We start from the raw sequence: 23008 nt of genomic DNA on the forward strand, positions 1-23008 counted from the left end.
AGATCACGTGACTATATATAACAAACGCTACTGGTCGTTTCGTCCCTTTAACATTACACGTACGTCATAAAATTTACGGTCACGTGATTATCGTCGCCATCTTGGCAGTTTTCGACGACGAAGGTAAGAAGGATCCGTGACGTCGAACCCAAATAAACACAAAGTATATGTGAATAATTCTGATATAAAAACGGTGTATATCAAGTGTCGAAGGAGTTGCATGTGTAGCCGAATATTTATCAGTGCTACGAACGGTCAGTGAATTTAAATAGCGCGGCATTTGCGATGTGTGTGTGTTTTGATTATTAGTCCTCTTTGTGGGGATAATCGCGATCGGCTAGCGACCACCACGGCAGCTGTTCGACAGTTGAGCCAGCCCTTATGAAGAGATGGCGGCAGCTTTCTAAATTTCAATGAATCAGTAAACATGAGTGTTTCAGTTTTTGATCGTAGATAAAAACAAAATATTACTTGTAAAAGAACGCCAAGGGACTTGCGATTGATTTGTTGGATTTTATGATTTGTATAGTTTTGATACCGAATAACACAATATAACCAGGGCCGTGATAATCCTCTCAATTCCCTTGCGCATTTCCCATACTTTTAACTCCTATCTTTTGTTAAATAGATTTTTTTCAATAGATTGTTTTATTTGTTTTGAATGTATGCATTGCTGTTTACATCTCTTTGATAAATTGTAAATAATATAAATAGATTATTACCATTATAATAATATAATTCATTTATGATATATCGATTGCCATTAACATACGTAACTTAATTAAATTATATTAAATATTTTAATAACATTTACGAATTGAAAATTGTTTAATGAAATTTATAATATATTTTATTGTCATTATTTTCATATTTAATTTATCGATCCGATAACGAAATTCGCTAATAACTTATCCCTGAAATTATGTTTAAGCAAAGTATTTATTCTTTGAATCTTGCATCATTATTTTGCTTAAATGCATGATCAGCAATATATGAAGAATTCTGAGAGAAATATTGTATATTAAAATTATAGTAGAATTTTTTAAATAATTAATATAAATTATTAAAATTGCAGAATTTTTCAAATTAACTAAATAAAATATATATTATATATTAATATTTCTAATTTTGTTCTATTTAAGTATAATTAATATAATTATATATTTTTTTATTTTAATATGTATAGCATATTTTTTTTATATATTTTAAATTATTAAAATATTTAAATAATTCATAATTATTTTATAATTTTAAATATTTTAAATATATTTTTTTATAAAATAAACAAACGTGTTGCAGATAGATAGAATCCAGTTTTGTTATTTTATTTTTAAAATAGAGACAAAGAAATTAAATTTAGTATTTAATTAAATCGATATTTTTTCCTTTTTATTATATTATTAATTTTTGTTTCAAATTAATCCCATTCATACAAAAAACAGTTATATAATGATAAAATAGCGTCGAAATAAAACAGAGATTGTTAAATCTCTTGTCTATTTTATAACTCTTTCTAATTTTATTTCTATTTAACTTTTATAAAAAAGAGCCCATGATTTTGCGACGGCCCTGGGCATAACTTTTTAACGTTTCCAACGTCGCGCCTGCCCTCTGGTGCCTAATTTTCAGCGATGAATGTTCACTATTTACAGGTTTTGTGAATAAATCGTGTATCGTGTGTATAAGGACAAATCGTAACTCCACCGCCGCCACTGAAGATTGCAGGTTGTGAAAATGTCGCGGTATCAGAAAATTGTTTAGGACAGCAAGCGGTCAGGTGCGTATATTTGTGCCTGGTGACAGGAGATGGATGGAGTACGCGTTCCATTACCTCATAGATCTGCCGGGATTCGTGGATAGCGAGTTAAGTAGCACGAGACATGTCCCGAACGAGCATACTGAATGGAATTCCTTATGTCTTCAATCACTCGAATTCTTTTTCGCGTTTTCCGAATTCCAAATAATAATATTATTTTCAACGATGAAGCATGTTGCATCAAGTTAAGCATTCGTGTAGGTTAAAGTATGCTCAGCATCTTTTAGAAGAATGTGATTTTTTTAAAAGAATGTGTTGTGCTTTTTAAACAGATTAAAAAAGAAAGTTTATCTTAATTTTATTATATTTTATACACTAGATAAGCAAAAAACTTTTTTCAACGAAGTTTCGGAGTATTTGACATGACTATAAGCAGTAAATGGAAAAATTCTAGTAGGATTTTGGATGTAAACGCTAATCGGATGGATCACATTTATATATATACATAATTTAACAAAATGGTATGCGTTTATCTAGTTCTTTTTTCGTTTATATTAGAATGTTTGTTTGTCATGGTTTTTCTTGTCACATGGATGTAAACTATTGAATATTTGTAAAGAAAATTCATTTAAATATTATATTGTCGTAGGAGATCAATCTGTCATATTCAGATTCGGTAGGTCATAGGGTTGTTCTGTAGGTGGTTGGCGTGTTGTCCGGCATGTAGTATAGAGTTCGGAAGGTTGTGCGCTCGCGCGCTCACCTATAGACGATTAAGGCGTGTGTGCGTATGATTGCGTGTATGTTTATATATATGTGAATGTATAGGAAAGGCGAAAGTTCGATGTGTAAGTTGTAGATATAGGTGTAGGTTGGTAGGTTGTGAAGGTTGAGTGAAGAGAGGTACGGTGGAGGGCTGACTGGCTGGCTGGCTGGCTGGCGCTCGGACGCGGTGGCTAGCGAGTGCAGGTGACTGACTGAGAGACGCTAACCATTCAAGCTACTACACAGGATTTCGTTTATTCGATCATTTTTATTCATTAGTAGTTCTCTGTTCTTTAATCGTTTCTATAATCTGTGTGTGCCAAGACTTTTCCGAACCAAGTGAACGCATTTCGGTAACGCGTCGACTGGAGAGTAACATACCACGAACTTTGTTGGTTATGGGAACAAGGAAATAGGAGTACGGAATTCGCAGCGCCATTTTGAAAAATTCGGCCCCGCTAAAAATTCCCTCTCTTTCCCCGCCCTCGCGTTCATATCGTCGATGTAATGAAACGCGTCGTCGCCACGAGCCGCTTATTCCTGTGTTCTTATTAATTGTTTAGATCAACTGCACAGTGGTGGCCCCATGGAAGGCACGCTGGAAGAACCCCCTATTAAGGACTCATCTCAAGCCAGTCCTGATAAGATTCTTAAAGGTATAATATTCTATTCCTTTGAAATTATTAGAATAGCCTTCTGATTCTTTCAATTTTCATTTTTATATTTATTTTATATTTTTTTTGATTATTGTTAAATAATGACATTAGATTTTTATTTTTTTCTTGACATTATTCTATTATCATTTAATTAAATTTGGATGTCATTAAAAAACTGTATTTTATTTATATCATATAGAAATATTTTTCATTTAATAATATATATTACATTACATTCTTTAATTTATATTAATAATTATCAATAATAAATACATTTCGTTAAGTAATTTTAGTAATTTGATTAATAATCTGTAATTAGATTGAAAAATATTAATAATTTTGTTTATTTGTCATGTAATATTTAAGTATAATATATATTTAACATTAAAAATATATTAACATTTTGTATAAAAATGTTTTATTATATTTTGCAGATGTGATTCCAAATGGGATTAATGGAAATTATAATGACAAGGAAGAATTCATTGATGCGGATACTAATATATCCAAACTCGTGTCAAAAGAAATTAGTAGTGTAGTAAAAGAAAAAAGGGAGGCAAATGGAAATGAAGATGATGAGGACAAACATAGAATGGAAGTTGAAATTGAAGAAAGGGATTTAGAACCTGAAAATAGTGAACAGAATGGGATAGCACAAAGTAGAAGTAAAAGAAGTGAAATGTCAGAATCAGAAAATGACTCTAAAATGTCTAAATCCTCAGAGGGTGTCAGTGAGATAAACAATTTTAGTGAAGTGTCTAAGACTGAAGATAAGTGTAAAAACACATCATGTGAATCTATGGAAGTTGATGAACAAAGTAATAATTCAGATGTTGAATGTCTTGATGAAAACATAACAGAAATACATTCAGATAATGATGATGTGTTCACTATGAAAAATTCTGCCCTTAAAGATAATAAAGATTCATCAGGCAGTAGTGATTTACAAATTAATGTCAGTAGTGACATTGCTGATAGTAGCATGGATACATCTGATGTGAAAATCTGTGAAGAAAATGGAAGTTGCGATAGTCCTGATATTGAAGAAATAACTGATAGTGCAAAAAATGGTCACAATATTTCACCAGAACGTGCTAATAAAGATTCAAAACAAAGAAAATCTAGAAAGCAGGTAGATCTTAGTAGTATTACGCCAAGAAGAAGTTCTCGTAATATAAAGAGGACAAGTTATATAGAAAAAGAAATAGAAGAAGAAGTGGATGATGATGGTTCAGATATTGAAGAAATTAAACCAGAAGATCCTTTAGCTGGTGTTGATAGTAAAGACAAAGAAAATTCTAAATTAAAATCACCAGTCAAAAATAGTAAAACTACTATTGTAGTTAATGATACTAAACGATTAGTAGAAATTGCTGCTGGTAGTAAATCTGTAAAAGGAGGAAAAAAAGAACCTACTTTAGTTATTATAGATACAAATTCTATACTCTCTGGGCGTGGTGGTGTTCCTGTGAGTAGCAGTAAACCCCATCACACTGTTTCTAGTACTAGTTCATTTTCAGTAGTTCCAATGGGAATGACAACACAAACTATGTATCCTAATATGAGGACAACAATTACACCAGTGCCCATGACATCAAAAACTGCACAATTAAGTCCTAAAACTACCAGTATGACTACTGTAACACCAACAGTAACACCTCCTATATTACCTACTTTAACTGATGATATGTTTGTGGTAGAAGCACCATCTTTTATAGTACCATATGTATATGAAAAACCACCTCTGAAACCATTAAAAGAATTTGTTACAAAATTGGAAAAATGTTTAGAAGAACAAGAAAAGGAAGAAAGAAGCCAAAGAGGCATAGAAGAAAATAAAAGAGAAGAATGTGATGAAGATTCATTAGATATGAATCAAAAAAATAAGGATAAAAGTGAAGAAAGTGAAAATGAAGGAAACTGTAAGAGTAAAAAAGATGAAGACAGAGGTGATAATTCATTAGATATAACTGAATCTGGATTTAGTAACATAAGTGATAAACAAGATATACGGCAAGATGATAGGAATAAAGTACTAACATATTTTGATTTACCATTGGGAAAATTTTTCATGCAAATTGGAGTGAATCTTGTTCAAGAATATGTGCAAACTGATCTTTTACGGACTCAAAAACGTAAACAGGGCAAAGGTAGCACATCGGCTGAAACTCAATTAGCTATAAATTCGCTCATTAAGAACTTAGAATTTAGTAAAGAAAATAATGAACCATTCCATTTAGAACTGAAAAAATGTGAATTCTGTAATTTTAAAACGGAATCAACTTTAGTCATGCAACATCATTTAGAAACTCCACATATGCGCAATTATGTCTACAAGTGTAATTTTTGTCCAATTGAAGTGCGTAGTCCTCATGATATTTTATTCCATATGGAAGCAGAACATAATACTCGCGGGAGGTTGGAACGGGGTCCAGCTTTTCATCAATGTCCTAATTGTCCATTTGAGGATAATCAAAAAGGGAAATTAACACGACATATACTTGCTTGTACTAAGAAATTTAGACCAGAAAAAAATCTTGAACCAGCTGCTGATTGGGAACCTCCAGCAAAAATTCCAAGATTAAATCGAGCAAGGCCTGTTGCACCAACTAACCCCAGTGCACTTGCAATGGCAATGAGTGGTAAAGGACCTCAACCACTTTTACCAAAATTACTTCCTGCTCCAGTTACTGGTCGCGGAAGAGGACGGCCACCTATGCAACCAAGATATTCAGATTTGAAAACATTACGACCAGGTGGTACAACAATGCGACAAGGTAACTATTTATTATTTAAAATTAATATATATTATATATTAAAGTTATATTGATTTTATAAATTTGACTATAATAAATTTTGTATTTTAGATAATGTTGCAGGAATGATGTATCGTCCAACATCATCTGGTTTGTTAGTCCCTACTTCGTATCAATTTGGTAGTAACCAAATATTTCAGGTAAAAATATTTTTATTTTTTATAATTTATCTATTAATAATAGAAAAGCATTAAAATATTTTTATAATATATGGAGTATATAATTTTTTTTTAAATATTTTGGAATTATGTTGCATATTAAATATATTTTAATATCATTATTGTAATTTTTTTAAATAGTATGGGCAATGATAATGATGTGAAGTCATGCCCTTAAAGTAATCTAATTTTTAATTTTAATTAAAATGTATAAGCACACATATGATATGCACATATATACACACAGATATCTATTTATGCTTGTATCTGATATTTCCTTGAAAATTTTTATAATAATTATATTATTAATCAATATGTTATATCTATAAAAACTTGAAAAAGTGATTTCACTATATTTTGTCACTACATTACATTTAAAAAATGATTAATTTATTAATCTTATAAGAAGAAAAAATCTAAATTATACATTTATTTTATAATTCATATTTAGATATTTTATTTTCTATTTATCCATTAACAGCAGCATATATTAATTTTTTTCTATAAATTTTCATCGAAATCATTCTGTTTTTATTGATATTTATAAAAAGCTACAGGTTCACAAATTCAAGTAAATAAAAATTTAAGAATTAGTAAAAAAATATATGGGTGGTGACAGGTGGTGGGTGGCTCTGGGACTGTCATGTCGGCTGTCTCGGGAGTGAGTAGCAGTAGCGGCGGCAGTTCCGGTCAACCCACACCCATTGCACTTGTACCCAACGTAATCGACTCTCTCTCTAGATTGTCCTCATCACAGGTAAATAATTGTTGGAACCTATCAGGAAGATTAAATTGATTTTATAAAGTTTGTGATCGCATGGATAACATGTTTCGCAGGTGAAAAATGGCTTTCATAACCGATTTCTTTAAGAGATTTATATAATTAAAGCTGTACACAATTGCTTATAGGATTTAACAATATATGTAAAGTTATGGCTAAACATATCATTAGTGTGCAGTGCAACTAGTTTCGTAATTATTAATTTCAGCAATGTATTTTGATTCCTATAATATCTTGCATTATGAAATGTTTAATTTTTTTCTTGATATTCATATAATTCATTGAGAATTTTTATAACCTTTTGTATTATCTTTATAAAATTGATCAATAATGTAAATAATGAAATAAATAATAATAATGTAAATAATAAAAGTAGTTATAAAATAAAAAATTTTTGATGAGATATAGTGTGTTTGGCAATAACCTAATTAAATCAAAAACTTTTTCAATCAAAAAATAGTTCATTTTCTTAAATACTATTATATTTAAAATAATGCATTTTATATTTTTCAGAATACAACAACAAGTCCCAAAAATCCTACAGCAAAATTGTTAAATCAACCAAGTATATCTATAACTCCATTACCACGTACAACGTCTCAAACCTCTATTCCTGGTTCTGGAACTTCATCAAAGTCTGGAGGAAAAACCACATTTGTTATATGTGAAATTTGCGATGGGTATATTAAGGTAAATTATATTAAATTTATATTGAATTTTATTTGTTGAATTTTTATAAAATAATATCTCGTATCTTATATCTAGAGTTTTTAATTATTTATTTATTCATAATAATAATTATAAATAATATTTATAAAATAAATTTTTATTATATTCAAATTCTTTATGAACTTATATAGATATATTTGTTATTATTAATTATATTAGAAAAATATATTAGAAATATATATAATAAGTATCGAATAGAATGCATTTATTATTTTATTTTATCTTTCATTTTTCAAAAAGTTAATATTATGATTATCACTCTTAAAAGTTTATACTTTATAATTTTTGATATAGTTATTTTCAAATTATTTTCAAGTTAAGATTTAAATAACTAATTTAAATTTGAAAAATAAATTAAATAGATTTAATGAAAACATTTAATGAAAATTCAAGAATATTTTTAAAAAATATTAAATAAAAATGGAAAATATTAATAGAAAACATAATAGAATTTATAGAAAACATACAAAACTAAAAAATAATATCTAAATTATTAAAAAAGAAATTAAATTCAAAAACAGTGGATTATGAAATTTATTCAATTTATTATTTTATATTTAAATAATTTTAATAATATTTTTTACAATTAAATGATATTATAATTATTATGTTTTATATATTATAAAGTTATATTTTGTTCATTATTTTGTATATATAATTTACATATAAAATTATTTTTTTTTTTCAGGATTTAGAACAACTACGTAATCATATGCAGTGGATTCACAAAGTTAAAATACATCCAAAGATGATTTATAATAGACCTCCATTGAATTGTCAAAAATGTCAATTTCGGTTTTTCACAGACCAAGTATGTATAAATATATTATTTCTTAAATAAATTTCATATTTAAATTTAAATATAAATTAACATTATGAATAACACATAATACATATATTAATATACATATTTTTATTATTTAAATAAAAAATTAATATTATTCAAAAGTATTATATTTTTATTATAATTTTTTAATATATTATTATCTATAAAAATAAAATTATAATAATATTAAATTTTTTATTATTATAGGGTCTGGAAAGACATTTACTTGGATCTCATGGCTTAGTTACATCTAGTATGCAAGAAGCTGCAAACAGAGGAAAAGATGCTGGTCGCTGTCCAGCTTGCGGCAGGGTAAGTTTTATATTTATTGCTGAATATACGAAATTATATGTGTATCAGATTGGAAAATATAAATTAAGGCAACATGATACTTGAGGGCTATGGATCTTAATTTTTAGGTATATCAATGGAAATTACTAAATCATGTTGCGCGAGATCATGGAATGACATTAAAACCAGCACATCTATCTTATAAATGTACAGTTTGCACTGCCACATTTGGAATGTATAAGCAGTTTGAAAATCATGTATACTCGGCGCATAGTGTCGTAGCTAAAAGAGTAATGGATAAGAAGAATACACCTTCATCTCCATCGTCCAGATCCAATGACTCCCTTCTTAAACCATTGAAGATCAATGATGAAATTACGATTATTCCACAACCAGCAAAACCTACAACCAGGTCGGGTACATCTCAAGGCAGAGGAAAATAGCAATGATCAGCAGAGTGATACATGTGTCTTGTCTTAATGAATTTCACGTAATTTTGTGGTACTCCATACTGGTCATTGTAATATACAATGACTGACGTGCCGTGTACATGTGTATGCATATTATGCTTAAGACGCAATTACAACCTACAACTAAACCTACAACTCTTGGCAAAAAACTAGTTGATTGCGTAATAATATTCCATCAATGATTATACCGATATATTTATTTAAGAATTTTTATTGTTGTTATCAGACATAGATAAAATAGACTGTAAAAATATTAAAGGGTGGCCTTCAGTCTAATTCCTTGGTTAATCCTAGAGCTGCATATTCCTGACCTACACGCCTATAAAAACCTATAAATATGAAGAATATTTACATTTTATGCGACACTCACATGTCATACTGCGAATCACTTTTGAATAGTAAATTGACTAATAATATAAATTCTTTTTCTAAGACAAATATATTTGAATTAATTCTATTTTGTTATTAATGCTAATACGATTACGTAGGGCAATAAACGATAAACTGTCCTTACTCCATATATTCGATGTGTCTACGCGTCATGTTGCGAAGCAATTTCTGAATAATATACAAACAAATTGTATTAATCAACGGGAGTGATTAATGACCTTAAATAATTTCGCAACGTTTTTTGGTGGATAACAAGTACCAATAATTTTTCTAACTTTTCTTTCTATCAAATGTATACTTCTTTTTCTAATTTCGCCATCATACTTTTAAGCGACGAATATGGAATTTATAATTCTCTGCTTAATTTGTAATATTTCATAAAGTTGTGTGTATGAAGTAAGTTATAAAATCAAAAATTTTTTGAAGTTGTAAATTGTATCTACTTCTATAAGTTGAAATTTTTCGTCGCAGACATTGTAATAAAATATTAAGTTTTATTTTTGCGCTCTTATATAAACAAAAATGTACATTAACATAGAATATAATATAAACGATTATATCAATAAAATAGGATGGCACGCATATGTGTATACATTTTTTCTGTTGAAACAATCAATTTGTCATGGAACACCGAACTTGTTAGTATGAACATCACGACATTTAAACATATATATTTATATATGTATATATATAATATCTAGAAAAATATTATATATATAAATATGTAAAATTATTCTAGTATAGTAATAGCGATATAAGAAGGGACAATTAATTATCTTCTTGTAAGCACTATGGATTTATAATAGACTTATATGAATATGTAGATAGTCGAGAGAAGTAACAGATTTAATTTAATAATTTCGATTTTTCCTTAATAAGTTTTGTACGTTATCGTAGGGAATAATTTTAGAGGAAAAATTTGCATTCAACAAAGAAAATAACATAGTGCATTTTTACATTGTATGGTTGTATTATTTAATTCTACTACCATTTGCCAGCCACTTTTATGGCAAGATATGTTGGTAAAACAGAAAAACATTCATAGTCGTAATTACAGAAATATATACTTTACTGTAATAATTTGTACAATATTATATGATTATAAAAATAAAGTATACCAACATTGTATTACAATTTGTAGTTTATTTATAATATCTTTTAGATTATACTTGCAATAAAATATACTTGTATTTGCATGTATAAATTTATTTTAAATATTTTATGTATTTTAATGAATTTATTTATGAATGCATATTTAAATAAATGTATTGCTTATAAAATAAACAAATTATATATATATATATATATATATATATATATATATATATATATATAAAACATAATGATAAATTAGTACATATAATTAAAAATAATTATATATTTTGAAAAATATTTTTTTTTTGTACTATGTTAAAATAAATCTATTTTTATATGACATATTGAAATAAATGTTCGTTTTAATTATCAGTTTGAATATAAATTGTAAAAAATTAAAAAATCTTTATCTTTAGAAAAAATTTTTTCAAGTTATATTAAAAAAAATATTTAGAGATCATAATTTTTTTTATAAAACTGATGTTCAAGCAATAAAGTTATAATTAAGGTAAGTTCTAAAATTCATAATAAATAGTATTTTATTTCCGGTTTAAATTCGATTGGTCATCAATTTGTATAGAAATATCGAAGATATATTTTTGAAATTTAACTATAAACATCTTAAATAAATAAAATTATATTAATCATTATTATAAATTTCTTTTATTGTAAATCGTAAAATTATTATTTAAAATGAGTAGTGATTGAAAAAGAAAATAAATTGAGGTTCTAAATGTATCAATTTGGCGGGCAACATATATTTTATCTATATTCATTGAATATACTACTTCTAATGTGATATTCTGTTTTAAAGTAAGATTATTGAACGAAAAATAACGTAACAATGAATGTTGATTTACCTTATTCTGTTGAATACGCAAAAAGTTCGCGATCTTCTTGTAAAAATTGTAAGAATTCTATTCAAAAGGATTCCTTAAGACTTGCTGTTATTGTTCAGGTACATAATATCGAGAATATTAATATTAATATGAATTTATATAACTGTTATTAATTATTAATATAAATTGTTAATATATTATTTTCAATTATTACATAATTTCATCAATATTATATAATGTAATAATAATGTAATAATAATATGATTCAAAATACAAAATATATTTATAAGAATAAATTTATTTTTATAAATTTTTTTATATTTCATTATAAAATTATAAAAGCTTATTAGAATTACTTTTCATAGTACTATAGAATTTATATATATTTTGAATAATGTTTTTAAAAAATTATTACATTTAAAAAATATTAAATTATATCTTTTGATTTTTAGAGTCCTGTTCATGATGGAAAAATACCAAATTGGTATCATCCACCTTGTTTTTTTACAAAACAGAGACCAAAAACTACTGCAGATATTGCTAATTTTGATAATATTCGTTGGGAAGATCAAAAAGAACTTCAAAAGAAAATTGGTTTGCTTATAATAATAACATTATAAATTACGTATAATATTATATGAAAATGTCTTATAATTTAAATTTTTATAGAGGAATCGATTAACCTTCCATTACCTACACCTGGAAGAGGAAAAAAACGTGGAAGTACTTCAGCTAAAAATGTAGGTCCATTACGTGATTTTGTAGTTCAATATGCAAAATCTAATAAATCAACATGTAAAGCTTGTGAAGAAAGAATAGTACAAGGAGAAATTAGAATATCAAAGAAAGATTTTGAAAGTGAACAAGCTAGAAGATATGGTGGTATAGATAGATGGCATCATCTTGACTGCTTTATCAAAGTAAGAGAAAGTTTACAATTTTATGAAAGTGGTGATACACTTCCTGGCAAAGAAGATCTTTCCAAAGAAGACCAAAAAAAGCTTAAAGATGTTTTACCAAAGATTAAATCAGATGATGCTCCACCAATTAAAAAAGTTAAAGATGAACCAATAGATGTAAAAGAAGAGGAAGAAATGAAAAAACAAAATGATGAATTATTTTCAATCAGAGATATATTATCTTCTATAAAAAAATCTGATCTCATTGCTATGTTAGAAAAAAATGAACAACAAATTCCAGAAGGTGTATCTACAGTATGTGTTTTATTAATAAGTTTGGTTTCAACTATAAGTAAATAAACATTAATAAAGAAATATTATTTAATAAAATAAATTTCTAAAATATTTGATAAAATAACTTTTTATTATAGATAATAGATCGTTTATCAGATGGTATTTATTTTGGAGCTTTAAAGCCATGTCCAAAATGTAGTGGACAATTTGTATATCATTCTGGCATTGGATACAAATGTACTGGAGATTTAACAGAATGGACTAAATGTGAAAATATCACACAAGATCCTAAAAGAAAAAAATTCATAATATCATCAGATTTAAAAGAATCATATCCAAGTCTGTAAGTATTTTTATAAAATTATTTTCATAAATCACATATATAATGAAATTAAAAGCTATTTAAATATTTAATAGCAAATCTTTGAAATGCAAAGTTAAAAAACGTCTTATAAAGATGTCTATACCCTCAACATCTAGTTTAATAAAAAAAGAAGATGACATTGATTCTGGACCCAAAGTTGATGCAAAACCTAGACCATTAAAACATATGCAATTCGTTATTATAGGTCATACAGAAAAACATAAAGATACTTTGAAAAAAGAAATTTTGCATCTAGGTGGAGATGTAATATCAAAACTTCATGAACATGTGACTGCTGTTATATCAACACAACATGAAATAGATAAAATGAGTAAAAAAATGGAAGAAGCTAAGAATTTTAATATTCAAATTATTACTGAAGATTTTGTTGAAGAAGCTAAAGAATATACAAAATCTGCTATATCGCTCATTAAAAAAAAAACTATTTCAAGTTGGGGTGGTAATTTATCTGATAGAATTAATGTTATTGCAGAAAAATCTAGTGCTTCAAAAAGTAAAGGTAAAAGTATATATGAAAAGTCAGGATCTGGCAAAATGAAATTACAATTAAAAAAAGGTGAAACTGTTGATCCACTTAGTGGTTTACAAGATTCTGCACATGTATATCAAGAGGGTAAAAATAAATATACAGTTACATTGATACTTTCAGACATACAAACTAAAAAAAATAGCTTTTATAAGTTACAAATTTTAAAACATGATAAAAAAAATCAATACTGGTTATTTAGAAGTTGGGGTAGAATAGGAACAACTATTGGTGGCTCAAAATTAGATAATTTAGCCTTAGAGGAATGTATACAACAATTTGAATCATTATATGAAGAAAAAAGTGGAAATTGTTGGAGTCAAAGAGAATATTTTGTTAAAGTACCTCATAAAATGTATCCAGTTGATATTGATTATGGAGATGAAATGTCAACAAAAATATTAGAATCTGATATTAAAAGTGAATTAGAACCACCAATTCAAGATTTAATGAAATTAATTTTTAATGAAGCAAACATGAGAAAAGCAATGATAGAATTTGAAATTGATGTAGAGAAAATGCCACTTGGAAAATTGTCTAAGAAACAAATTCAAAAAGCATATTCAGTATTAACAGATCTACAAGAAGTTCTAAAGAAAAAAGATTTTGATTCAGTTCAGTTGGTTGATGCATCTAATAGATTTTATAATTTAATACCTCATAATTTCGGAATATCTGAACCTAAAATTTTAAATACAATGGAAGAAATTCATTCTAAATGTGAAATGTTAGATGCATTACTTGAAATGGAGATTGCTTATTCACTTTTATATGCTAAAACAGATACAACAAAGAATCCACTTGATGCTCATTATAAGCAATTAAATACTGAAGTTAAAATATTAGATAAAGAAAATGAAGAGTATAAAGTTATTAAACAATATGTAGAAAATACTCATGCAAAGACTCATACACAATATGAACTTGAAATTGAAGATATATTTATTATTAAAAGACAAGGCGAAGATAGTAGATATAAACCATTCAAGAAACTACATAATAAGAAGTTACTTTGGCATGGTTCTAGAACAACTAATTTTGCTGGTATACTTTCTCAGGGTTTAAGAATAGCTCCACCAGAAGCTCCTGTTACTGGTTATATGTTTGGTAAAGGTATATATTTTGCAGATATGGTTTCTAAATCTGCAAATTATTGTTGTACAAACAGTGAAAATCCTACAGGATTGTTATTGCTTTGTGAAGTGGCATTAGGTAATATGTATGAAAGATATCATGCAGATTATATCGAAAAGTTACCGAATGGTAAACATTCAACATGGGGTCGTGGTCAGACACAACCCGATCCTGAAAATGTTTATAAAATGAAAGATGGTGTTGAAGTTCCATATGGTGTTTCTGTATCTGTTAAATTACCAAAAAAATCAGATTTATTATACAATGAATATATTGTATATGATGTTGCTCAAGTAAAAGCGCGATATTTATTGAAAATGAATTTCAAATATAAAAATTAATATTTTTTTAAATATTGAAAATATTAAAAAACATATACTTATATTCAATATAATTCATCTTAAATATTTAAATCTATTCTATTAGTAATATTAGTTTCGATATTATTTTTACAAATATGATGTATTAATTTTTTTTTATACAAATGAACAATAAATTTAAGTAATGAAGTAAATCTTTAATTTTAATATATTAAATTAAATATGGATATTTTAAAATCAAAAAGCTTTAAAAATTGGACAAAAATAATTTATACCATCATTTGATTGACATATATATTTTTTTTTATTTCGTAAAATTAATATTCAAAATGGAAGTCAAAATAAGATTGGTCAAATGTATTAATACGAACATAACCATCTTCCCCACCCGTTGAAAAACTTCGACCATTAGGATGAAATGCTAAAGAATTAATTGGACCAAAGTGTCCTTTTAAACGTGCAAATTCTTCTTCAAATACTAAATGGAAAAATCGAGAATCGAATTTTCCTTGACGAGTTGATGTTGTTGTGACATCCATAGCATCTTGGCCTCCTCCAAGAACGACCTATAAACATATAAGTTTTATAAATTTTGATAAATACATCACAAATATCTTATACATACATGATCAAAAATTGGAGAAATTGTAGCAGAATTAACAGGTCTTTCTGTTTTGTATGTTTTCAATAACATTAATGATTCACTATCAAATAATTTGGCAGTATTATCTTTTGATGCAGTTACAAACATAGTGCCATCCTTGTTGAATTGCATATCATTTATTTGTGATTTATGACCTTTAACACTTGTCAATTTTTTTCTTGTCTATAAAAAAATATAATTATCAGAAGTTTTAAATATTTAATCTTTATATGATTATATAATAATAATACAAATATATTATATACCCTAACATCCCAAAGAGTGATTTCACCATCTTCATGGCCAGTAATAATTGTTTCATCTAATGCACCCCATAAAATAGCAGAAATTCTAGGGCCATTCACAGCAATTCTAGAAATTGCATCTGCTTGTGATAAAACTGCATCAACATTTTTAATATCCATAATAAACATTTCACATTGATGTCCTAAAGCTTTATCTGTTGAATAAACAGCAAGATTTGCTGAGTAACTAAAACTACATGTTCTCACTGAACTGTTTGTATGAAGTAAACCTATTTCTTTTCCTATAATATAATAAATATTTTAAATATAAATGATAGTGTATAAGTGTATAAAGTAGATAAATAAAATGAAAAAAAATGCAAACCAGTTTGACAGTCCCAAACTCTTAATGTATTATCACCACTTCCAGATAAAAATCTTGTTGTATCCCAATTAACATCAATACACCATACTGAACCATTATGTCCATTAAAACTTCCAAGACGTTCCCCATTCAAAGAATACCAAACATTTGGCTTTTTATCTTTACTAGAAGAGAATAATAAATCCCCTTCTCTATTATATTTGATTTGTGTTATTGCACGTTCGTGCCCATGTAACATTAAAGGTTTCTACAATAAGTAATTAATTTATTACTTTTAAATATATTTTATATATATTTTATTATATTATATATATTTTTTTAAATAAAAAATTTATTTAAAAATTATCATCAAATTTTATAGAATAACATAACCACAAAATACCACGAAAAAATATCTAATTTTAATTTAAATTATTATATTAAGTATTACAAAAAGAAATAAAAATTATTGATATAGGAAAAAAGCACACAAGTTTTCAAAATTGAATTCATGATATATTTTTATGTTTTTAATGTAATGTCATTAAGGTTATGCTGTCACATGTTTAAATATATTATCAAAATGTATATAGAATTACTAATTAAATAAAACTTATTATTTAAAATATATGATTTATTTAAAATATATTTAGAATAACTAACCATTTTCTTATTTCAAAATAAACGATTAAATAAATTGATTAAAAAGTTAGAAAACACTCCGTTACTCCAAAGCAACCACAAAATTCTCTTAATACAAAAAGCATATGAACACAGACTATAGACAAAATATAGAATACACCTGTCATTTCATTTTTGGTTTCTAGTTTAAGGATTATCTATATTATTGTACATATATTATTAATTCTAAATAAAATAAAACAATAGCACAACAACGATATAAGAAGAATTATAATTGAATGCAATATTTTTGTATTTTTTGTTTTTAAACGTAAAAAATAAAGACAAAATATCGATCTTTGATATTTTGATATAATGTTTTTTTGATTTTTAAAATTCGAAGCTTATCTAACCTTACCATTTTCGTAAATAATCATGTGCAATATATCGGTTTAATATAAATTATAAAATTAGTAATAGTTGGAATTAAAATGTAATTTTATTATAAAAATTATAAGCAAAGAATAAATTAATATAGCTTGTAAAAAACAAAGTAGAAATTTATATTTATAATATAATATATTTTTCGATTTGATCAATCATGTATATATTCAATTATAGATATCTATATTGAATTATTGAAACAATTGATTGTTACAAAAGAATGAATTTTATAAATAATGAAATTAATATAATACCAATAAGCATTTTTTAAATATTTTTTTTATATTATAGATTATCAAATATATATTTATATTTTTTCATATATTTTTGGATAATATACATATATATTATAGTTTATATTTAAATATAAATATAATCTAATATTAGTTTTAATAAAATCATTTATTTATTTTCATCATAATCCATACAGTAATTTTATATATATTTTATAAAAAAATTAGATCATCATAATCATTTGGTTTTTACGGACGAATAATACGGATGTTTGTTTTTTAAAACAAATTCAAAGAATACTAGATTACAATAATTATTACTACATTACAATAATTTCGAAAATGAAATGTCATGAAATATAATTTTGCTATTCCAAGCAAAATTATATCGATTTTCAAAATTATTAGTATAGAATATCATAGAATAAAAATCAATAAATTTTTATTTTAATTTATAAAAAAAAATTTTTTTATTTTACTATAATACTATAATACAAATATTGTTAATGAATTTATGATTAATTGCAAAAAATTTAGTTTCAAAGTTCGATTTAATTTTAATTTAATTTCAAAGTTTTGATTTCGAAATTATTAAAGAAAAATATATTTTTAATTCTTATATAATTTAATTATAATTCAAAGTTTTCTAGATAAATTTTGTCAAAAATAGAAAAGGATAATAATAAAAATAAAGATAAATAAAAAAGAAAATCAGGAGTTAAAATATGCTGATGAGAGAAACAAATGCAGCAATTAAATTTTTCAACTTCTCATTATTCTAATAAATATCTTATTATTGTATTTTGGAAACTTCAATTATTGTCATAATGAATTATGATTATGATTATTACAATCATAAGGCATATGATAATTCAATCGAAAATTTATATTTCAAGAATTTCTATAGTTGTTATCCGTGGAATACGAAATTAAAATATAAAACAATTTGTGAAAATTAAAATTATAACGATCAAAGTTAATGTAATATTATTATTACAATTTCGGTTATTGTAAGGTTATCCAAAAATTATTCTATATTTTATTTTTTCATTCCATAGATTAGAACAGTTCAAAGGATTTATGAAATATTTAAATTCGCTATGAATAAATATTGTAATGATGATATCAGTTCATATATTATAAGTATTAGCCGCCACGCTATGATCTACTTAGACATATAAATTATAAACAATTGATAAACGATCACTGTTACCATAAATAGACAAAATTTACTGTAATAGTAATTAATAATTAGCCTTTTGCGAATATCTAAAACAAATAAATTCGATATTTTCATAAAAAAAAAAAATTGTTCAAAATAATGATTTCTATAATATATTTAAAAATCATTGAAATCAATCGAGAAAGTGATAATTAATTAATCTATAAATTCATCAAATTTGTTCATATGTTTAGAATTCAGATCAGAATTCAGAATTACTTTATTAATTAATTATTTCGTAATTATTTCATATGCATACAAGAATGCTGCAAGATTTTTTTTTTGAATGATGTCACATTACTACTGCCATTCTATACCTATGTCGCGTCATCCAGTCTAATTGTAAGCGATGTAAGTTCTATCTCCATTTGTTCAAACAATATAAATTAATTCATTGAATTAATTAGTTCTTTCATCAATTTTCTCAAAACGTTATTTTTATTATTTAAAGATGATCAAATCGAAAAATGTAGATTTCTATACTTTTATCATAAGCTATTTTGATCTATATCTTATTTTTATATAGTTTTTATAATAAAATTAAATTTTAATTCCAATTATTATTAATATTATAATTGTTTTCTATATTGAATACAACATCGCACAATACAATACAACATGACACGAAAATAAAATTAGATGACAGGATTCCTAAATTTCTGATATGAAAAAACATTATATATTATGTCTCTTTAAATTTTATTTCATATAATTTCATATATTGTACTTTTTTGTACTTTTTCATACTTACATTTTATCTGAGTTATGATATAAAAATTACCAAATTTAATTATAATTTCTGTTACTCAATAGATTGTTCCTTTTTATTTTAAATAGATATAAATATATAAAACAAAAATTTATTAGGTATCCGATCTATATTATATTTCGTCTATGGTCTATTCTATTTCTTGTTTGTGACATAAATTTATCAAGATTTTAACATTTACAAGAAATCAATTATCCGTTTATATATTTATACCAACATATTACATATATTACATATATATGAAAATTAAATTATAATTAAATTTAAATATTTATGATTACAAATATAATTAATTGTTATTTAAACGAGATTTTAAAAAATTTTTCTATTTTTAATTTTTATATTTTTTAATTTTAAAATGTAAAAATTTTTATCATTAATATATATTTAATATAGATTTTATATTAACCAATAGTAACATATTTTTAAGTGACAATATCTTATATATACTAAGTATCTATTGTTATCTAATTTTTAAGTGAAAGTTTGTTTAATGATATAATACGTATAGAATAGTCTAAAAATATTTGTTACAATAAACAATTATAAGAGATTATCAAATTTATTACAATTTTTAAAAAATATTACAAACAAATTGTATCTTTTTAGTTGTTGAAGAGTTCAGTCCTGTTCCAAATTCCGGTTGTATACGGGTTATTGAAAAAGGAAACGAAACTGAAACGGCATGTCTGAAATTGCTAACCAACATGAAATCAATCAAAGTTATTGGTTTAAATGGAATGATTATCAAAACCATCTTTCTGATGTAGTTAGACAACTTTTAGAAGAAGATTGTATGGTGGATGTTACCCTGGCTGCTGCTGGGGAACGTATTCATGCACATCGTATAGTTCTTTGTGCTTGTAGCACTTTATTTCGAGTAAACAACTTTTGTGTTTTTAAAAATTCTTTCTAATCTTCTTATAGTTTTGAATTTATAAATTTTATAAATTTAAATATTTTTTTTTAAATTTTATTTTATGATTATTTTTAAACATTTTTAAATAATGTAATAATTGAAGTTCAAATTATTTGATCTTTTTTTTGTACAAATTTTAATAATCTGCATCAAAAAGTTATTTATTAAAAATTTTTATATGTTCAAAATATTTCTATAAATATAGATTATTTTTTTTTTGCTTAAGAAATATATATATTTTGTTTTTTAAATTAAATATCTATAATATTTTATATGATTTATAAATTTTTTATTTATAGGAAATATTAAGTCAAGTAAATGAAGATCATCCAACAATAATATTAAGTGATATATCTGCTCAAGATATAAAATCTATTATAGAATTTACTTATCATGGAGAAGTACGAGTTCCAGTTGAGAATATTAATAGTTTATTAGATGCAGCTCGTTCATTGAAAATCTGTGGTCTTATCGAAGTAGGTTATATTACTTAAAAAAATGTTAAATAAAATTTTTTTTTTCTATAATATTTCTTATAATTGTAGATTGATGGACTTGAAGAAACTGATTCTATTGTGAATAATAAAGATTTTAATGATAATAATGAAGAATCAATAACTGTAATTAGTGAGGCTGAAGAAAAAGTTATTAATTCATTACAACATGATTATGAAAATTTAGAGAATCAACAAAAATATGAAATTACTGAAAATTCCACATTGAATAAAAAAAAGAAACGCAGACGCGATGCAACAAAAAGAGATTATAGTGATGATATGTTGGCATCAGCAATTAATGATTTGAAGGCAGGCCAAACATTGATAGAAGCTTCTACTAAACATAACATACCACGTTCAACATTATATATGCGTGCTAAAGCATTAGGTATTCATTTAAATGCATCAAGAAATGAATATCCGGCAGAATGTATGAAAGCTGCTATCAATGCGGTAATTGGTTGGTATTTGTTTTATGTTTAGTTAAACATTAATTGTATTATATTAATCAATTTAATTCATTGTCATAGGTGGATCAAGTCTACAACATGCATCAGAAATGTTTAGTATACCAAAGACTGTATTGTGGAGGCGTATTCAAAAGGAAGGATATCAAATATTACGTTCCGAAATGAAAAGATCATATGGATCTGATAAACGGGAAGCTGCAGTTAAAGCTTTAGAAAGAGGAGAGAATTTAACAAAAGTTGCACTTGAATTTAAAGTAAATTATGAATAATTTTGAACATTCATTTTTATTTTATTGAAATTTTTTGAGAACAATAATTATGTTTTTAGATCCCAAAGACTACTTTATTTAGAGATAAGGCACGATTGGTAGATGAAGGAAAACTTCCACTTTCATTTTGGAAGAAACGTAAGACAGAAAATGAAGAATTAAAAAAATCTCGTTTGGAAGAAGCTGTTGCTGCTTGTAAAGGAGGAAAAATGTCGCAAGCAGCAGCATCAATGACTTATCATATTCCAAAAACAACAATCTGGAGACGTCTTCAACAAGATGGTAAAAAATCAGAACGCTCATTAGGTTCAAAAAAACAAAGAATATCAGATTCTAAACATAATATAGAAACAAAGGTAGAAGGATCTGATTTCACATATTGCGAGGTATTGAAAGTTATCAGAATATCTTATTATTTTTTATATGTAGATTTTATGACAAATTTTATTTAATTATAAAAATTTTATTTACAGGTTTCATCAGAAATTCCTATAACTTATATAGATGAAAATAGTATACCTGAAGATTCTGTGATAATATTAACAGCAGAAGATATGGATGGACTTAATTTGGAAGAAGGACGACAAATTATTGTTAATTCAGTATGTTTTTTATTAATTTTTTAAAATCAGATATATAAAGATTCACAAAAATTATATATAATTTATTTCTTATTTAGGAATCAGGACAAGAATATGTTCCTTGTGCTATAAGTATTGAAGAAAATTCAAATTATTCACAAACAGAAAGTTAGCGTATGAATTATTATCATTCAATTATTATTTGTTAATTATGTATATTAAATTAATTTTGTATATTAATTTAGAATTTAATAATATATTAAAATTCGCATATGCACACATATACATAAAAACAACTATTTAATAATAATCACAAATATAATTGAATTGTTATTATTGATCGCATTTTTGTATGCAATGTTTTCTTATATTTATTTACATATTCTATCTTATTATTTTTCTAAAATGTTTGACAGTGATAATTTAATTAATATGTTGATAAAGCATTAATTATGTACTAGTGATTATTAAAAATCTAAAACTATTTAATTCGTTAAATTAAGATAAATAATATAATATATTTCATTTAATGATAATATGTCGCAATGATAATATGTGCTAATAAAAATAATTTTTCTTAGAATATTAAAAATATCTTTTA

The 23008-nt window shown here is 25.2% G+C and overlaps 4 protein-coding genes and 1 long non-coding RNA gene across 16 annotated transcripts; 3 read left to right on the top strand and 2 right to left on the bottom strand.

Annotated features, from left to right (window-relative positions):
* Window position 1: 1 nt before the first annotated feature.
* On the top strand, window positions 2-10772 carry LOC108001607 (uncharacterized). 11 transcript variants are annotated; one of them, XM_028668556.2, is made up of 11 exons: window positions 131-523; window positions 1653-2013; window positions 2136-2277; window positions 3085-3177; window positions 3612-5954; window positions 6045-6133; window positions 6771-6908; window positions 7446-7622; window positions 8350-8472; window positions 8695-8799; window positions 8907-10772. In XM_028668556.2, exons 4-11 carry the CDS (start codon window positions 3108-3110, stop codon window positions 9219-9221), a joined length of 3360 nt encoding a protein of 1119 aa, XP_028524357.2. In that variant the 5' UTR covers window positions 131-523; window positions 1653-2013; window positions 2136-2277; window positions 3085-3107; the 3' UTR covers window positions 9222-10772. The 11 variants fall into 11 exon arrangements, with proteins under 11 accessions (XP_061929192.1, XP_016918160.2, XP_016918168.2 ...); XM_062073208.1 differs by lacking the exons at window positions 131-523; window positions 2136-2277 and adding an exon at window positions 2-123 and having other exon boundaries at window positions 1653-1777; XM_017062674.3 differs by lacking the exon at window positions 2136-2277 and having other exon boundaries at window positions 114-421; window positions 1653-1777.
* On the bottom strand, window positions 6520-11705 carry LOC133665954 (uncharacterized). Its single transcript, XR_009829435.1, has 2 exons — window positions 11594-11705; window positions 6520-6926 (listed from the first exon to the last, which is right to left on the bottom strand). It is a non-coding gene; the product is annotated as an uncharacterized LOC133665954 (long non-coding RNA).
* Window positions 11291-15324, top strand: LOC108001609 (poly [ADP-ribose] polymerase). Its single transcript, XM_017062681.3, has 5 exons — window positions 11291-11691; window positions 12025-12166; window positions 12242-12786; window positions 12903-13108; window positions 13183-15324. Exons 1-5 carry the CDS (start codon window positions 11578-11580, stop codon window positions 15149-15151), a joined length of 2976 nt encoding a protein of 991 aa, XP_016918170.2. The 5' UTR covers window positions 11291-11577; the 3' UTR covers window positions 15152-15324.
* An 86-nt stretch (window positions 15325-15410) lies between these two features.
* Window positions 15411-17206, bottom strand: LOC108001606 (eukaryotic translation initiation factor 3 subunit I). Its single transcript, XM_017062670.3, has 5 exons — window positions 17046-17206; window positions 16404-16650; window positions 16040-16320; window positions 15756-15956; window positions 15411-15696 (listed from the first exon to the last, which is right to left on the bottom strand). The coding sequence occupies exons 1-5, from the start codon at window positions 17046-17048 to the stop codon at window positions 15448-15450; spliced, it is 981 nt and encodes a 326-aa protein (XP_016918159.1). The 5' UTR covers window positions 17049-17206; the 3' UTR covers window positions 15411-15447.
* Window positions 17207-19793: 2587 nt separating this feature from the next.
* Window positions 19794-22999, top strand: LOC108001605 (protein abrupt). 2 transcript variants are annotated; one of them, XM_017062669.3, is made up of 8 exons: window positions 19794-20031; window positions 20281-20551; window positions 20890-21066; window positions 21136-21547; window positions 21618-21811; window positions 21886-22212; window positions 22300-22428; window positions 22506-22999. In XM_017062669.3, exons 2-8 carry the CDS (start codon window positions 20357-20359, stop codon window positions 22578-22580), a joined length of 1509 nt encoding a protein of 502 aa, XP_016918158.1. In that variant the 5' UTR covers window positions 19794-20031; window positions 20281-20356; the 3' UTR covers window positions 22581-22999. The 2 variants fall into 2 exon arrangements, with proteins under 2 accessions (XP_016918158.1, XP_061929577.1); XM_062073593.1 differs by lacking the exon at window positions 19794-20031 and adding an exon at window positions 20061-20124.
* Window positions 23000-23008: the final 9 nt, after the last annotated feature.

The sequence above is a fragment of the Apis cerana genome, linkage group LG1 (genome assembly GCF_029169275.1).
Source record: "Apis cerana isolate GH-2021 linkage group LG1, AcerK_1.0, whole genome shotgun sequence".
Taxonomy (NCBI): Eukaryota; Metazoa; Arthropoda; class Insecta; order Hymenoptera; family Apidae; genus Apis; species Apis cerana.